The sequence below is a fragment of the Rhizopus delemar genome, genomic scaffold (genome assembly GCF_000149305.1).
Source record: "Rhizopus delemar RA 99-880 supercont3.17 genomic scaffold, whole genome shotgun sequence".
Taxonomy (NCBI): Eukaryota; Fungi; Mucoromycota; class Mucoromycetes; order Mucorales; family Rhizopodaceae; genus Rhizopus; species Rhizopus delemar.
This window is the reverse complement of record NW_027137843.1, coordinates 561,644-578,934: the sequence shown is the minus strand read 5'-3', so window position 1 is coordinate 578,934 and position 17,291 is coordinate 561,644. Positions and strand designations below refer to the sequence as shown.

Below are 17,291 nucleotides of genomic sequence, written 5' to 3'. Positions count from 1 at the left end.
TTTTGTGGCCAAGAACTATAGTCTCTCTTTCAAGAAAGCCCACATGCATTCGAAAAAAAAAAAAAAAAAAAAAAAAAAAAAACAACCCGAAACGACTCAAGTAAGGTACGAGTGGGCAACCTGCTGGGACTCATCAACAACTGTATTTTCATCGATGAATCAGCCTTTCATATTAATCTCAAACGAAACAACGCGTGATCCAAAAAAAAACGCTCGAGCAGAGGCGATAATGTCTCAAACAAGAGCAAAGACGACAACGATTTGGGTGCAATAAATACTCTTGATCCCATTAATAGTAAAGCATGTTGACCGCAAGATCCTTTAAATAAACGAAAAGTTACAGGGTCAGCTAGAATGAAGAAATCAGCTGCAACTGTCACAATGCACCATTACAATTCCATTAGCAACACAATAGACATTTTGAATAGGCACCCAAAAATGAAAGGCAGTTTCATCACCATGGACAATAACTCAATACACACGGTATCAGGTATTTCCAAATCCATTGAAAACTGTGGATACCAATGCGTTTATCCGTCTTAAGTAAGCTGTCAAAATTTGTATCATTGCTGTTTTGAAAAACTGGATTACACATAGCCTCTACAACATTTTCTCACCGCTGTTGGTCGAGAAGTTCGGCGAGGCCTATTATGTTGTAAATATTTGGGCTCAATTGATTATATTTACTTTCTGTAAAACTCTTCTTTGGTTCCACTAATAAGAACAAGAATTATAAAAAGCAATAGATTAACCTATTGCCGAAAACAGGTGAGATACTATACCCAATCACATACAAAGGCGAAATCTAGCGGAACAAATTTAATGATGTTGAAGCTATGTAAAAAAAAAGAAAAGTACTGATGTCAGTGACGTAGTTCCCTTCTAACATAAAAAAAATAACACAAAATACTTGTGTTAACACTAATATGCTGCGCATTTTATTTGAGTCAAACTTCAAGACCAATCATCTTTTGCTGCATAAAGTGACTAAATACCTGTGCATTAGTTAATAAAATCAATTAAAATGAAATACATCATAGTTTGTATTGTTCATGATATACTCTTTAAATAAATCAAGATTACAAAACTAGTACAAACATTATAATTTTCTTTTCCACGCTTCATTGTACAAAATGCACAATAACATTGAAGGATTGCACCATCTATTGTTCTGTACACAAAAAAACTTTAATCGGATGTTTATTTATAGCACTTCTTTAATAATAATAATAAAAAAAAGAAAAAACGCGTGGTATGTCTCATAAAATCATGTCATCCACCTCCTTTTAACCATACTTTGGCATTTTAATATTAAAAACTCTAGTCACACAAGAATCTGTCAAGGGTCTTGGCGATGTGTGTACAAAAATATAATTTCATATTCCGACAAGTAATAAGATCAAGAACACACTCATGATCTAATTGGACAGTACTACCTTTAACACAAAAGAAGGAAAGGAAGGAATAATTAGTTAAGAAGTGATCTATTAATTACGGATTTACTAAGAGGCAAAAGTAAGCTTTTCATATCTTTTCCATCTTTCTATTCGGAGGGCTTCTTGTCGTAATTCATTCTGTGAATAGATAATATGATAGGCGTTCTTTAAACATTGAATGATGGCATGATGATCAGAATAAAGAGCATCAATTGTATGATGATGTGATAAATTTTTGTTTTCGTCAATATAAATCAATTTCTTTCCTCCTTCGTACATTACAAGCTTTTTATGATTGAAAAAGTTGAACTATAATATATTAAAGATTCGGATGATTTGTATTATTTGTATACATACTTGTACTACGCCATTATTTAGCTTAAAGGAAATAGCATCTTTATCCACAGCATATTTCATAACATGTGTACCTGTTGGATAAATTGCTTTTGGTGCATTGTATTCCACTGCCAACTTATTTATCATATAGCACTTGAATTGCTTCAATATCCACCGTTTCTTTTCTAAATGAGCCGGGAACTGATCAAAGGCGTAGATGGCTTCACTATGCTTATTTGTATTCTCTTGATGAATATAATAGAAATATCTTTTATACTATTCAGTACACAATCAAAACACATTTCTTTTCAACTTACTTTTCATCATGTGTAGTCAAAGTGGACCCGTCATTATATAAAGCACCTAAAGTATTGTCACTCAAACAATAACAGAAACCATATTTCTTTGAACTGTCCAGCCAACTCTGTATAAACACATTCCCAACTCCCCATCCAAGTTTTCCCCGTCCTCTGTATCCTTCTATTTCCTTTTCGCAAAGAACTGATTTTTCTCGCCTTCTTTCCAGCATAATCTTCAAATTCTCTGCCATTTCTTCCATAATCGGTTTTTTAATTTGGTTTTCTGATATACTTTTCGTCATGTCTTTGCTTGACACTGGCGATTTTTGATAATTGTATGAAATGGATCTTGCTGTTTTATTCATGTCCTGTTCTGTTCGTTTGGTTTCTAAAGGTCTAGTTTGATCCGCCTTCATCTTCAATACAGAGGATTTTTGCTCCTTCAAATCTGTTTCTATTCGTGTTGGTTGCGTTCGTTTAGTTTCAAGTGATACATCATCTGTTTTACTATATTTCCTGCTAAATGTTAGTCATCTTTTCTTTTTTATGTTCTTCGCACCTTTTCAGTGACAAATTAGGTATACTGGGCTCGGGTATAGTTGTCACGGATGGACATGTTTGTGGTATTTCTTTTTTGATTTTAATAGGGAAATGTGTACGATGATCTAATATGACCTCTGTGTATATAGATTAGTTGTAGAACTTTCTTCTTTTGTCTTATTCACTCACCACGTAAAAGTTCTAGAGGAGGTTTTATGCTGTGATCAACATAACTTTCATTTGCATCCCCTGCTTGTCTTACAGAATCCGCGACTTTAGATTGTGAAGATGTATTGTTGTATTCACTTGGATATAAATAATTGTAAGAAGGTTGTTTGTAAAGTGCCTCTTTTGGCATCTGTTCGGGTATCTTGTGTGCTGTAAAAAATGAATGATTCAGGGCCTGTGTGACAGTAAGACGAAGGTCTGCGGTAAGCGTCTTGTCAGTCAAGCAAAGGGTATGGAAGCATAAATTTGCTTACCAGGATCATTAACCAATAAAGAAGAAATCAAGTCTTTGGCATCATTCGATACGTGAACATCATCACTTGGGAAACTAAATGTGTTACTTTCTTGATTTTGTCTAACAATCCTAAATGAAATGTAAGCAGAAAGATAATTGTATGCTTTTTTAAGGGAAACGAATTTTTTACTGGTACAGTATTTTACGCTCATCGTGATGAAAAGGATGCTTTCCAAACAAAAGGATATACATCAGCACTCCAGCAGACCACATATCGGCTCTATGATTATGTCCAGTTGCATCAAATAAAATTTCAGGTGCAATATAATGTGGTGTGCCACAAGTAGTCCTAAAATATACAGTTGAATGAATTGTGTATATGTCTTGTGTTCTTACTTTCTACGATCAAATTTATCAATTAAACGGGCAGAGAGTCCAAAATCTCCAATCTTACAATCCATATTTTCATCCAAAAATATATTTCCGAGTTTAATATCTCTGTGCACAATCTTATTGTCAGATATATATCTTACAGCAGATAAGATCTGGCCCATAAAATAACGGACTTCATCTTCTGTAAGCTTTCTTCTTCGAGATAATAAGTTATTTAAGGTCTTTATAAGAACATAATTAATACGTATAAACAACTGCAGCAAAAAGACTTACCGCGTTTTTACAGTACTCGAGAATAATGTAAACGTTATATTTATCTTCAAAGCAACTTTGGTACTGTACAATATACTCATGGCACAATGAACGATGTATATTAATTTCTGCTATCAACTTTTCTTTTCGCTTTGAATCCATTAATGATGCCTTCGCTATCACTTTAACCGCATATTCTTTTCCTGTTTCATTAGTAACTCTATACACTTTAGCAAAACCACCCTAGAAAACTGATTAGTACTTTTGGCCACTTGAAGGAAAAACTTTTTTGTTTTTTTCGTTTACCAATCCAACACATTCATGTTTATTATAGTTGACTTTACGATTTTTATCTTTAATGATCTGAGGTACTAATCGATCGTTAACCAAATTGGTTGAACTTTCTTTTTTTTTGCGTCTTGGAGGATTTACAGTTGTACTTTTTTGTTGTAAATTGCCTGTCTGATCAGATTGTAAATTTCGATCGATATTGGTTGTTGGTCTTAAAACTTTTCTAGATGTCGAGGAAAGCTTATGATTTGAATCGCGTGTTGGAAGGTTCACTTTCAAAGGTTCAAGTTGCTTTACTTGTTCCTGAGATTTAGATAGTATATGCGGATTTAAAGCATGTGCTCGTCGGTTCTCGTTATTCATTATTCTATAAAGCTGAGGGTATAGCAACAAGAATAAAGAAAAAAAAATAATCTTTTTAATGCTTCATTTATAATCATCTAACCGTCACGTAGATGATGGTAACATTGCACAACAGATTGTGGATCTCACAGGATAAACAACTTCAAATTCAATAATAAATGTCAATTTTATTTAATCAAATGATTTAAGCAGAGGCAGACTTTTGCATGGAAGAAGTACGACGACGTTCAATCTTCTTGTCCTTGGCTTCCTTGACACGCTTAGCAAGCAATTGCTTGTATTCGGCTTCGGCTTCACGAGAAGATTCGGCTCTTCTACGCTTGATGGCTTGTCTACGTCTCTTGTGTTGGAGAGTACGGGGGGTGACAAGACGTTGGATCTTGGGAGCCTTGGTGTAGGCCTTCTTACCCTCAGTCTTGGGTTGAACTTCACGACGAATGACGTACTTGCGGACATCATCTTCCTTGGACAAGTTCTATGAACGCAATGATCTTAGTTCCAAAATACGCACAACACACACACACTACTTACGAAGAATCTTCTGATCTTAGAAGCACGCTTGGGACCGAGACGCTTGGGGACAGTGGTGTCGGTCAAACCGGGAATATCTTGTTCACCTTGCTTGACGACAACAAGGGACAACACAGAGAGATCAGAACCAACGATACAACCACGGACGGACTTTCTCTTGCGTTCACCAGTGCGGCGAGGACGGTAACAAGAGTGACCCTTGGACATCAAAAGACGAACACGGTGGGGCAAGAGGACACCTTGCTTCATGGGGAAACCTTGCTTGTCGTTACCACCAGTGATGCGGAAAACGTAACCCTTGAATTCATCACCAAGAGTATCGCCGGATACTTCTTGGGCCATACGCTTATCGTAGAAACCACGGCTATATAATTCATTAGACTTTTCTGTTCACAAACGCAAATACGAATAAAAACTTACAGACGACGTTCATCTTCGATTTCAATCAATTTCTGGCAGCCAGTAGCTGGGTTCGCAATGTTAAGCTAAAGCAAAAAAAAGGCGATTAGTGTCAAAGTCTAATAACAGCCAAACATGGTAGAAAGAGAAGTAGTAATAGTTTGAAGTGGTCTACACGTTTTAAAATTGTGAAATGTTTTTTTTGTATAAAATTGAAAATCATAAAAAAAGTTGATTTTTGATATCCTTTCCTCCCCTTTATTCTATCCTTCAAAAGGCTTTTCATCAGCATCTATCCATCCATCCACTATAACATCTATACTGGCTGTTCCATATACTTCTCTTTCCACCATATCTTTTATTTATTTATTACCTTCATGGTAGCTGTAAGGTCGAACCTAAAGTTTAAAAGAGGGGGTTTTGTTTATTCCCTGAATGAACTGAACTTCAGCTTTCTTATCGGAGATCAAAAGCCATTGTAAAAATAATCACGTGACATAAGCATCTGTTTGAAAAAGAGCATTCCTCTTTATTTTATTCTATCAAAAGCATAACAATTTTTACGACTATGTGAGACTGTCTGTGTATTATTTATCAAGGTCTCGAATTGTTTGCCAATGGCTTCTACCCTACCACGCTGCTTCCAAATCGGTTCCTCTAGGTCTGTCTCCAAATTTGGTGTAGGTGAAAAGATGGTATTGTTTCTAACAGGTGATGATACTGATTTTGATCTAGGCTTGGAAGGTGGTAAAGGAGGTGGCTGTCGAGGAGGTTTTTTGAATTCGCTTGCATTAGAAGAAGAGGATTGCGGTGATCTACTTGGCTTTGGAGGAGGAGTTTTGCTAGTATTTGGTGAAAGAAAAGAATCCTTAATGCTGCTCACATACATACCCGTATCCGACATTGTTTTCGAATGGGCAACTTTTTTTGGACTGTTGGTTATGGCAGAGGTGCTTTTCACTTCCATTAACAAATTGCGAGGCTTTTGAGGGAGTGGTGGTGGTACATTTACCGGACCCGCCGGTTTTTTTCTTGTTCCATTTTCAAACACGTTATAATAGTGCTCAACCATACAGTGGAATAGTGCCCTTTCAATATTTAAAGTAGGGATAAAAATCAGAGCAAGATTAGAAACAGACATTTTGGTTTCCTTTTCGTTGTCTGATACTCTTTTTAGATGCTGACATAATTGTTGCAGTAAACAAAAATTGCAGAGTGAAAGCTTTGCCATTATAGAACGCACTGCTCTTATCACATTGGGGGAAATAAACTGTAGTTGATTTGATCCTGTTTCTTCTTGACTCCATATAATATCAAACTCTTGGGTATATTCAGAAGGAATGATGTTTTCAGGAACTAATAAAGGAATTTAATATGAGAACATTAGAACATACAAACTAATGTTTTTTGCACACTTGCGTTCTCTTAAATACATTTTCAGCAGCGTTCCCACTACATGAGGATCAGGCCTTGTTTCTTCAAAATTTATATCATTGCCTTAGTAAAAGAAAAAGTAAATGACACATTCAAGAGAAAACTACATTATATACCATTGTTGAACTCGTCTCTTAGCTTGTTAACAGTAAGGGTGCTTCCAGAGATTCTATTATAACTATAAGTCTTGTTCTTTACTTTTCTTTTTCCTTTTTACCTATAAATGCCGACTTCATGTACACCTATAACCAGATGTTAAAAACATACATTTTTCAAAGTATGAGGAGTGTATTTTGTTTTTACCAACAAGATTTAAGTAGTCTATGCATCTTTTAAATACTCCAGGCACCAAGTCGTCCTGTTCTATTTTAGTCATCGCAATGGCTACTTCAAGAGGCATTCCAAATACTAAATTTTCAATAGGTCGTTGAATTGGACGGTGTGACAAAGATTGTGTTTCTATATGAAAAGATTAACAACTTGCAACTTTCTTTGTATATTGCTTTTACCCGAACGATCCTTTTTCCAACGATCGACAGCCTCTTTTCCTTTCCTACTCCATTCAATGCTGGCTTCTTTTGCTTTGTTTGAATACATGACTCCTCTTGATTTCCATTCTGGTAATTTTTCTTGCATAGTAGCATTTATTTCTGAAGTTTTCTGTTCTACTTTTGAACGAGTATCTCTCACTAATTTCGCAAAAAATTGTTGAGAACTGTTGTTATTATTAAAGGCCCTAATATCATCCTCGTCATCATAATCTGAAAATGCTAAAGACAAGGAAGAATTGGAGCTTGATGTTGATGCTGGTCTCATTTTATAATTTCGTTGATGCACTAAGCTATAATTTTGCTAATTTATCTACGCATAACAAGGCTGTAACCAAAAAGAAGAAGAAGAAGAAAATAAAAAATAAAAACTCAATTCTTCTTTTTTTTCTGTATATTCAGAGTATTAAAAAAAAAAAAAAAAAAAAAAAAAAAAAAGAAAACTAAAGTTTGAAGAAATAAAGTCTGTCCAATCAAATTACATAATATACTAAGCGAACAAAAATATCCTTAAAGAACAAAAGAATCAACACTGCAAATAATACCGAATATTACTCGAATTTCAAGAGCTTGAAATCAGTGGTTTCAAGACCGCTATTTTTCAAAACTTAATAAATCACTCAAAAGCATAGATTTTGTACTGAAAATGAAGTATAAGCATAAGAATTATATATGAAATTAGTTTAAGGCTTAAAGGAAGTTATTATGTATATAAAAACAAAAGCTTACTTTTTACGCCAAAGATGAGCATACTAAAAAGGTGAAAATAACTGATGTTAAAAACGAAAACCTCCGCTGTGAAATTTAAACTCATTTTTTCTTTCTTTTTTTTATGTCCTTAGGCAAAACCTCATCATTGTATTTTGAAGCCATTGTTACTTCTTGTACCTTGAGTTTACTTAAATTCTTTTTTTCATCTTTTTCCATCTCTTTTTATTTCAATTTTTTTCCATCTATTTTTTTTCTTTTTTTTTTTTTGCATCTATTTCATGGCAACTCTTTTAAAGGTATTTATTTCATTAAATTGCAGTAAAATATCTAATTTAATCTTTATTTGCTTTAGGTCCCCTTCACGTTTCAGGTAAAAAGTGTAAATGGTATAAATCATCCAAGTAAGTACGTGCAATGCTAAAAGGCTTATTTTCATGGATCCATGTGTTAAAGCTGTAAGTCAAGGAAATGTTTAATGTTCTGTCCACTAAATATACGTTGTTTCTTTAATAGCTTGTTCTTTATAACTGCATAATCTGTTCTAATATGCTTCTGTTTATACTTTTATGGCAGTTTTGTGAGTAGCTTTACTGCTATTAAAACAAACTTTACTCATCCTTATATTTAGAAAATGCTTTACAAGATTACCAATGACTTTATTGGGTCTATATTGCCAAAATAAAGCTTAGATGTAAGTAATATTCTCATGATGCTCTACAAGATGTTTAACCTGAAGACTATTTCGTAGTTATCCTGTAGCTCATCCATAGTCCTTCTGTTCTATGTGCTTTGTTGCTGCTTCTTTACGCGTATAACCATCAAAAGGCTCTTTTTCTCAAGATGGGCAACTTACAAGGGCTTTATTGAACTTAATTCTATTTATTACACCTCAAATAAAGTAGGTTAAAAAAAGAAAGAAAGATGTTCGCTGATGGATGGATGGAAATCCGGCCAAAAGTCAATGCTCTGTATTTTCTAGAAGTGTTATGTGACTTTTGGGCCCAGGCGACATACTTTATCTCATTAAAACCAATTGAAAATCATATAAAAGTGGACATGAGTCAGCTTGTTGCACTTGCTTACTTTATTATCTCTCAATCTCAAAGCTTGGGTTTATTAAAAGATTGTGACGATTCAACAGTGCGTTTTTTATACTCAATTTGCCATATTAACCTGTCGAAAAATCGAGACAGTAGACTGATTCAAATTATTGACGAAAGTATATATTTGACAATTGTGGCACCGAAGTACTTCAAAAGTCTGAATCGTGCTATCGATCTTATCTATTTACGCAATGTCATCGACAACGTTACCTTCTTTCTAGGAGAAATTGAACTCGATGCCATGACCATACAACTAAAACAGAAAGGAATGAATGACGGCCGATATAAGTATAATGCTGATGGAACGCTCATAGTCAATGATCTCTATGCAATTGAAATCCTTTTGACTGAAGTGTCGTCTGGCTATGGCTCAAATGAGGCTGATAAAATAAGCTTTGACCATTATAAAGCCATGTTTGGTATGTTGGCAATGCTACGAACAGTGGCGCAGTTATTCGACAAAGTCTCATTCAACACTTTCACACAATTGAAGATCCATTTCCTGCATGCCCATGGTAAGTGACTCGTGCAATACTATGTTTAAGTGCATTTGATGTGAGTAACTGTATTCTTACTTTGCATAGACAATTCCATCAGACATTGGTCAATGTCAACACCGGCACCCGGCATCTATACCATGACCAAAGAGCAGAGTGTGAATGTTCCTATCAGTTTTTCTGAAAAAGATATTACAGTTCTTCCGTTTATCTGCTTCTTTAAAACACTTGCTGTAAGTTGGATGGCCCAAGAGCATGATTTAAATAGAGAAAGAATGTATTAACTCACAGTATTGAGAATATAGATTGCTTGTGAGGAAAATTTATCAGTGCTGAAGGAACTCAAACAAGAAAATAAAACCATTTTACGATCAAAGGACAAGAAGCCACAAAAACTTTGCAGTATCATAAATCCAATGATCATTCGCTTAAATGAAGGAAAGCACACAAGTATTGTAGCAGAGCATGGTCCTATGAGCGTACTCAGCAGCCCAATGCACGATTAATCTATATCCCGTTCAAACATGATTACCCCCTTTAACAACATGATTATCTTATCTCCCCCCACCAAAATAACCTACCCATAATAAATATATATTGGTAATAACTCCTTGTTATCTTAACAAACTGTCTATGTAGTTTCACTTCACATTGTGCTGCCTTGTCAATAAAAAATCATCATCGATGCAAATATATATATATTTGATCTGATATTTCTTACCTGATTCTTATCTGTGCATTGTGATTTAAGCCATTTGTGCCATTACATGGGCTCTTTGTTTCGACATTTATCCCAGCACTTGTAAGAATGCGAAACGAAACCTCTGAAGTGACTTTTCTCCACACTTGCGCAGGCTTCCGCAATTCTTTTTGATAAAGTGTCATCCTGCAAAAATCTATGGCGCCTAGCCTTACTCTTTGCTATCGCCCAGAATTGTTCTACTGGGTTAAGCTCAGGAGAGTAAGTAGGAAAGTGCACATATTTATATCCTCAATACTCAATGTATCTCTTTATGTTTTTGTGAGTGTGAATGGGTACATTATCCATCACAATATAGTGACCTTTCATATGTGGATGTTGATCCATTTCATCGAGAGTCATTTTTAAGAAACTAACATAGTGACCTATAACAGTTCCTGAGCTTATGTATCCATCAGCTTTTCTCTTCTTAGCAGGTCTTAGTTTTTTTACGCCAACTGTTATCAAAACTGCGGCAGAGATCGCGCCCAAGATAGACGTTGTGTTTGCTCTCGTAGTAGGTCTGGTGATAATAGCACTTGTACCTTTTTTGGACCAGGCTCTTGAGCGTTGCATGTTTATATCAAAAGCAGACTCGTCAAGAAACACGCGGTTGGCCAGGAAGTTCATGTCTATATTTTTCCATTGACAAACCCAATTGTACCGCTCCTCAAGCTTTGCTGGACTGTTTCTTTCGATAGAATGGAAATCTGCTTTTTTCAATGAAAAGTTGCATTCACTTCTCATAAAGTTATAAACAATGCTATGCGAAATTTTAAGATCGTTGAACCGTTTCAATAAATGCTCGGTCACTTCAACAACCGAAGCAGCAGGATTAGCATCAATGAAATCGATAACAGTCTTTTTATGTTCTTCGGTTAGAATACACTTGCGGCCTACTCTGTTACAGCTGTCAAAAATAGTATCAGGGCACATACTATACTGCTTAACCTATCTCTGTGCTGTTCGAATGTGAGTGCTCAACTACTTCGCTGATGCTGATGCACTCATGCACTTTTCAATCTTCAGACCGAAAAACCTAGTTTTATCCTGAACAGTATAACGCATATAGTCCCGCTTTGTGCTTGCCTCCTTCATACAGTTATCTTCCATTTTTGGCTTTTCTACCAACATTGGGCAAGCCAGACAAGATTCACTGGAGGTCGTAGTTTTCAAGTACTCTAATATAGAGTACAACAAGTTAATAACTTTATTTAAAAATAAATAAATTACATTGGTCTTTTAATATAGCAATTATTTATCATACATTTTGAATGAGCACAGAAATTGTACAAGTTGCTAGCATCCTTTACTCTACTTGATAAGTTTTCTTCGGTCAGATTCATGCGTGATCGCTTCATTTTTCCCTTGACATTACCCCCAGAATTTTTCAATTGTATTAAGCTCGGGTGAGAAAGCAGGAAGAGGGCAAACATGGTAACCTTTTTGTTCTATCTTGCGCTACAACGGATCATATTTATGTATGTTGACATTGTCGAAAACCAGATATGAATTTTGGAATTTTTCATCTTTATCCATAACATCCAGCAGTTCATTAATAAACTTGATAAAATGAAGTGTGTTAGTACCCTTGGAGACCTTTCTATCAGTAATCAGATCTTCTTCTTCTGGATCTACAACTTGATTGTCTTGTTCTTGCTCATCATGTTCATCAGCAGCTCTTTTTACCTCTTTGCCTTTGTTGGTCTTTCTTTTTTTGGAAGGTGTAGGCTACTTTTTTGCTTTCGGATTTCTGAGTAGCAGCCCCAACGATACATGCTTTATTGCTGAATTGTGAATAGCACCCAAGACGCTGTGGGTAATTGCTCTTGTTTTTGGTGTCTTTACCATTGCTTGTGTTCCGATTTCAGATCTTGCCCAATTGAATCTCATGTTGATATAGAAGCTGGCTTCATCAATAAAAATACAGTTTTCTGTAAATTCAATATTCGTATCTTTCCATACCATATACCAGTCATATCTGTCTTGAAGGTTCTTTGGAAAGTTTCTATCGGTAGATTCAAAAATTGGTTTCTTTATAGCCATGCATAGTTCGCTTTTTAAATAATTGTTCATATGGGATTTAGAAATACTGACGTTGTCGAATTGCTGTACTAACTGATCTACAATATCTTCTGCAAATATTTGCGGATCATTATCAACAAGATCCCGAATGAATTGATCGTGTTCAGGAGTTATCTTCTTTTTACGTCCTTGATTGTCAACTGATTTCTTGTAAGGGACTCCACCAGTTTCTCTGTAATGCTTCCGCCATTTTTGACCTTCACGCACCTCAATACCAAGCGATCTGGCTACTTTTGCCGCTATACCTCTTTCAGTAGCTGATTCGATCATCTTGGTAATAAAAAGGTCCCTTTGATGATTGCTGTACTGATTATACATTTTGCTACTTGTTTCTACAACTGAACTGTTCTTGGGTGTCAGGGCAGGTTTTTTCTCTTCATTTTCGGCTGCAACTGAAGCAAGAATAGCTTTTTGTGCTTGTATATAAGTTTCCCTGTTTGGAAGGGTTTCCAATGTGATTTGTAGATTGGTAACATTGGTAAGTACACCGTCCATAGGATCAATTACTCTATTTCCGTGTTGGTCGGTCACATAGTCAGTTTGTCCATCAGGTTGATAAAAAGCGAGTTCAAAAGTCATTTTAATAAGAGTTTGCTTATTGTTTTTAGAAAAACAATGAAAAAATAAAAACTAGATTTTTTTTTGAAGTCTTATATAGATACCAGAAGCCACTTGCCAAGGTAGTATTTTGTATAATTATGGATACAATAATATTATATTAAATCTACTTTTAACAATAGGAAATATTAAATGGCAATGAGGCTGGAGATATTTGCTATTTTTAAATGTGTTTGAGCTAGTACTTTTGAAGGAATATCAAGAAACCTATAAAGTCTTTATACTGTACTGTACATGTTAAGATCATCATTTAATAATAACAACTTAGCTGATTCCTTGGACCTGACAATGGTAATTGCTCTCAGGTGCTGTTCCTGGACCATTGTTGATTTTTACCAAGCAAGCATAGAGTGCAACTTCTTTTCAAGAGAGTACCATCAGTATTTGTAAAAGTATGTCCAGCATATAATTTTCTACGACTTTTGGTTTTATAAAAAAGCGACCTTTATTTTTTTTAGTGCAACCAAAATTTAATTTTGAACGACCTTTTTTTTTGTGTGTGCGACCAATTTCTAGAAATAAGCGAAAATATTCATCAGCTTCACTGTGCCTCAAGTTTTGGAAGGTGTTCATGAGGTGTTCATGAGGTGGAAATAATAATGTACCGAAACATAATTTCGGATACTTAATATCACAATCAGCCTAATTATTTATGTAACAAGACGGGTTCAGAAAACGGGATGAAACCTTACGGTTACAATCAACAGACAACAGTCGAATTTATATTAAGTCTCAGTAAAACAAAAAAAGATTTGAAAATGCCCTTCTTCTGCCAAAAATCAGTAAAGGGGGGCATCAAATCTTTCATTGTTAATAAATAATGACCTATTGAAAGGGGGTTTAGAAGGGATAATTATCAAATGGAGTCAATTATATATCTTTAATGAATCTTTCCATTGTCACGTGTATCGCTTGTTTCGTGGGGCTCCTTCTCAACGATTAGCGTCTTTAAACCCTGTTCATGTTGTAGTTTAGAAACCCTTTTTGAAATAGTTTCTGGGACACTAAATAAGTTGTATTATTCACATTTCATCTTGACTAGACAAAACAATAATCTGACAATGTTTTTAACTAGCAACTTTATAGATTTTCATTGTCTAATTCAAGGGATATTCTTCCCAGTTTTTCTCAGGGATACTTCAAAGAAACCTGATTTTGGGTCTTGGTCACTCCAATTTACCACAAATAGAAATTATCCAGTAACGTCTGCAAATCTTTTTTTTAAAAAACCGAATGAGTAGTAATTCAATTAGTGTCTATAGTAACTCTCATGTTGCACTCAACATAATGCAGTTCTCACATTAGAAAATGATCGAATCGTGGTTAGCTCGCCAAGCATTCAATTCCGACTTTTTCGATTGTCTTTGTAAAAAACATACAAATGGATACACATTCGTATGAAACTGTAATAAAAAAAATATCACAATCTTTATTTATTTCAAATATTCATAGACTCCTTTAAGCTCCTTATTGACTTTTATAATTAAGCTCAAGTGAGCAATGTTATTTTTTAAAAGAAAAAAAAAAGCTTCTGATATGGTTACAAAGAAGTGTATGATTTGTGTGTTTGACATTATATAATTTTTAATTTTTTTGGAATGGGAGTAAAAAGAGAAAAGAAGTTCTTAGAATGTACATTGAGACATGGTATGATATTATTGCTGATATAGCATTCATCATTCACTATCCGGAATTAATTTATTATGAAAAGAATATTTGAATTCTCAGTACATAATGGTTTCATGTAAATAAAAAAAGGCAACCAAGAAGCTTTTTTTCTTTTAAGAAAAAAAAAAAAAAATAAAAATAAAAAAATAAAACTTCTTTACGAACAAACTTGTCAAAGAGAAACACACGCTCTTGTTTTGTTTTTTTTTTTCTTTACAAAAAAAAAAAAAAAAAAAAAAAAAATTAATTTTAAAGGGAAAAAACTTGTACAGTAAAAATAAAAAAAAAAAACTGTGTTTGTGCATAAAATACTTTTTGTTGTGCCTGAATAAAATACAAAAAATTAAAGGAGCTTATATGAACCAACAAACTACCTTATTTTTTGAATACAGAAAAAGAAGATTCTATTCAAAAACAGGAGCTGAGATATAAAAAAGTTCTTTATTCTCATTGTTCTTTTTTTTTTTTTTTTTTTTTTTTTTTTCTTCTTCTCCTTTGCGATACAAAAATTAGACTTTTCTTCTTTTTTTTTTTTACTTCTTTTTCTTTTCTTTCTTTTTTAATTGATTAATCAAATTACCACGCCAGACATGGCGAACAATGAAGACGATTTAATACATACATTGGATGATGATACTGAATCAGATTATTCACTTGATTATGAATATATTGGACCAAGAGAACCCAACTATCGAAATGAACAAGATGCAGATTCAGATTGTTCAGAGCTATCTGATTCACCTTGTCATAATGGATTTGATATGTGGGATGAAGATCCATACAGCACAAATGATTTTACTTGGGAATCGAATGATATGAAGTTGACTAATTTTATAAAGAACAGAAAAAAGGAACTAAACAATCAAACTCCCTGGAGTAAATCAAGTTTTTATAAAAAAGAAAAAGGATGGCCTCGTCAATTACCTTATTCTTGCTCAACTACAAATCACGATCAATCAGCCAATTCACTCTGTTTGATATTATCTGATTATGGAATAACTGAAAAATTACACGCTATTTATCGAGACAGGATTATTGAATGCGGAAATTCATTTAATAAGAATCAACCCCAAAGTCATGAAATAAACCAAAGCGATACAACTTGGCTTGACAACGAAGAAGAAACGTATAATAATAAGAATAATAGTCACAACAGTCAACATTGTAAATCAACCTCATTAACTTCATCCACATCGTCTTCTTCAAGATTCTATGAAACTCATGCTTCCATCTCATTAACACACCAACTACAACAAGAACAACAAATTATGCATTTAAAAGAACCTGTAGATAATTTACTTTTAAAATTTTTTCCATATACGAAATACATAAAACGATCTCAATTTCCAATCACTTATTCAAAAGATGCTTATCTTCCCTTATCATTCGAGCCAATGTGTCTGGCTGAAAAACACGGTTATATGGCTATTGGTGGACTAGAAGGTGAATTCGAAGTCTACTGTTGTATGGAACAGCAACCAATCAAAATATGGGGGACAAAATTTAAAGGAAAGAATGATGTGATGCTCATGACAAATGCTATTCAAATCGTACGAGTCAAACACAAGAAAGAATATAAACATCTATTGATTGCCTGCATGAACGACGCTGGCGTTTTGATTTATGAATTACCAAAGCATTCAGACTGTCACTCTTCTTGCACTGTATCACTTTTACATCACATTCGTTCCTTTGATCGTGTGCCGATCAATGATGCCAGACTGAGTCCAGATAGTCAACACCTCATCTGTGTTGGCGATGATGCTTGCATCTTTTCCCTAACCCTTGGTTATAACTCAACCGGTCAATTCACCTTCACTCATCCCAAAAAGATAGCTATCCCTCAATTTATATTATGTACTATCAACTGTCCTTATTCCTCTCAGCATGTCTCCTGGAGCAAATCCTCTCTTTACTTTGCTCATACTTCAGATACTCATAACTTTGTACTCGTCTGGCGAACTTTTCCAAAATTACAAATGCTCTATCGTATTGATGCCCGATGGTTATACTTATGCTGTTCAATTTCATCCTGAATATGAAGGTGTCTTGGCTTTCACAAACAGATACGGATACTTGCATACTGTCGACTTGAATGAGGCTGTATCAATCTATAACCCAAATCAAATCGTTTCCATTGATTATCAAACGACTTCCTTTAATACTCACGTCTGCAACTCTTCTTGTTTTCTTCCAATGATGACCTATTTCCCATCGAATGGACTTGATCGCACGACAAGAAGTACCCTGGTGTCCTTTAGAGGTGAGAAGAACAAGAGACTCAGGATACTAGCAAAGATCAATGGAATCCATTGGTCAAAAGACGGGAAACATCTGTACATTTCAACCAAGAAGCGCGTATTAGCTTATCAATTCATGAAATCCTCTAGTCACATAGACACTCTTGAGAAAATGGCTGGTCTAAAAGCTTTGTCTATCATGGAAAAACAAAAACGAAAAAGACAAGAAAATGACTGGGAAAAAAACAAACGGCTCGCTTGGGCTGAGAAATGGTGTCAGGTACCAGAGTTTGTTAGAAACAAAATCATAACAGATGATACTTACAACTTGGCAAGTCACTAAAT

The 17,291-nt window shown here is 34.6% G+C and overlaps 8 protein-coding genes across 8 annotated transcripts; 2 read left to right on the top strand and 6 right to left on the bottom strand.

Annotated features, from left to right (window-relative positions):
• Window positions 1-1,502: 1,502 nt before the first annotated feature.
• Window positions 1,503-2,373, bottom strand: RO3G_15799 (uncharacterized protein; the record flags this gene model as incomplete). Its single annotated transcript, XM_067670383.1, has 3 exons — window positions 1,503-1,745; window positions 1,794-1,998; window positions 2,090-2,373. The coding sequence occupies 3 exons, from the start codon at window positions 2,371-2,373 to the stop codon at window positions 1,503-1,505; spliced, it is 732 nt and encodes a 243-aa protein (XP_067526484.1).
• Window positions 2,374-2,792: 419 nt separating this feature from the next.
• On the bottom strand, window positions 2,793-3,820 carry RO3G_15798 (uncharacterized protein; the record flags this gene model as incomplete). Its single annotated transcript, XM_067670382.1, has 5 exons — window positions 2,793-2,989; window positions 3,094-3,203; window positions 3,265-3,423; window positions 3,471-3,688; window positions 3,752-3,820. The coding sequence occupies 5 exons, from the start codon at window positions 3,818-3,820 to the stop codon at window positions 2,793-2,795; spliced, it is 753 nt and encodes a 250-aa protein (XP_067526483.1).
• A 737-nt stretch (window positions 3,821-4,557) lies between these two features.
• Window positions 4,558-5,682, bottom strand: RO3G_15797 (40S ribosomal protein eS6; the record flags this gene model as incomplete). Its single annotated transcript, XM_067670381.1, has 4 exons — window positions 4,558-4,848; window positions 4,905-5,268; window positions 5,325-5,389; window positions 5,677-5,682. The coding sequence occupies 4 exons, from the start codon at window positions 5,680-5,682 to the stop codon at window positions 4,558-4,560; spliced, it is 726 nt and encodes a 241-aa protein (XP_067526482.1).
• A 155-nt stretch (window positions 5,683-5,837) lies between these two features.
• On the bottom strand, window positions 5,838-7,553 carry RO3G_15796 (uncharacterized protein; the record flags this gene model as incomplete). The annotated part of the gene is made up of 6 exons (XM_067670380.1): window positions 5,838-5,842; window positions 5,937-6,659; window positions 6,854-6,906; window positions 6,955-6,979; window positions 7,041-7,196; window positions 7,247-7,553. 6 exons carry the CDS (start codon window positions 7,551-7,553, stop codon window positions 5,838-5,840), a joined length of 1,269 nt encoding a protein of 422 aa, XP_067526481.1.
• Window positions 7,554-9,367: 1,814 nt separating this feature from the next.
• On the top strand, window positions 9,368-10,102 carry RO3G_15795 (uncharacterized protein; the record flags this gene model as incomplete). The annotated part of the gene is made up of 3 exons (XM_067670379.1): window positions 9,368-9,614; window positions 9,684-9,829; window positions 9,902-10,102. The coding sequence occupies 3 exons, from the start codon at window positions 9,368-9,370 to the stop codon at window positions 10,100-10,102; spliced, it is 594 nt and encodes a 197-aa protein (XP_067526480.1).
• Window positions 10,103-10,587: 485 nt separating this feature from the next.
• Window positions 10,588-10,911, bottom strand: RO3G_15794 (uncharacterized protein; the record flags this gene model as incomplete). The annotated part of the gene is made up of 1 exon (XM_067670378.1): window positions 10,588-10,911. One exon carries the CDS (start codon window positions 10,909-10,911, stop codon window positions 10,588-10,590), a length of 324 nt encoding a protein of 107 aa, XP_067526479.1.
• Window positions 10,912-11,796: 885 nt separating this feature from the next.
• RO3G_15793 (uncharacterized protein) lies at window positions 11,797-12,999 on the bottom strand (the record flags this gene model as incomplete). Its single annotated transcript, XM_067670377.1, has 2 exons — window positions 11,797-12,066; window positions 12,184-12,999. The coding sequence occupies 2 exons, from the start codon at window positions 12,997-12,999 to the stop codon at window positions 11,797-11,799; spliced, it is 1,086 nt and encodes a 361-aa protein (XP_067526478.1).
• A 2,297-nt stretch (window positions 13,000-15,296) lies between these two features.
• Window positions 15,297-16,742, top strand: RO3G_15792 (uncharacterized protein; the record flags this gene model as incomplete). Its single annotated transcript, XM_067670376.1, has 1 exon — window positions 15,297-16,742. The coding sequence occupies one exon, from the start codon at window positions 15,297-15,299 to the stop codon at window positions 16,740-16,742; it is 1,446 nt and encodes a 481-aa protein (XP_067526477.1).
• Window positions 16,743-17,291: the final 549 nt, after the last annotated feature.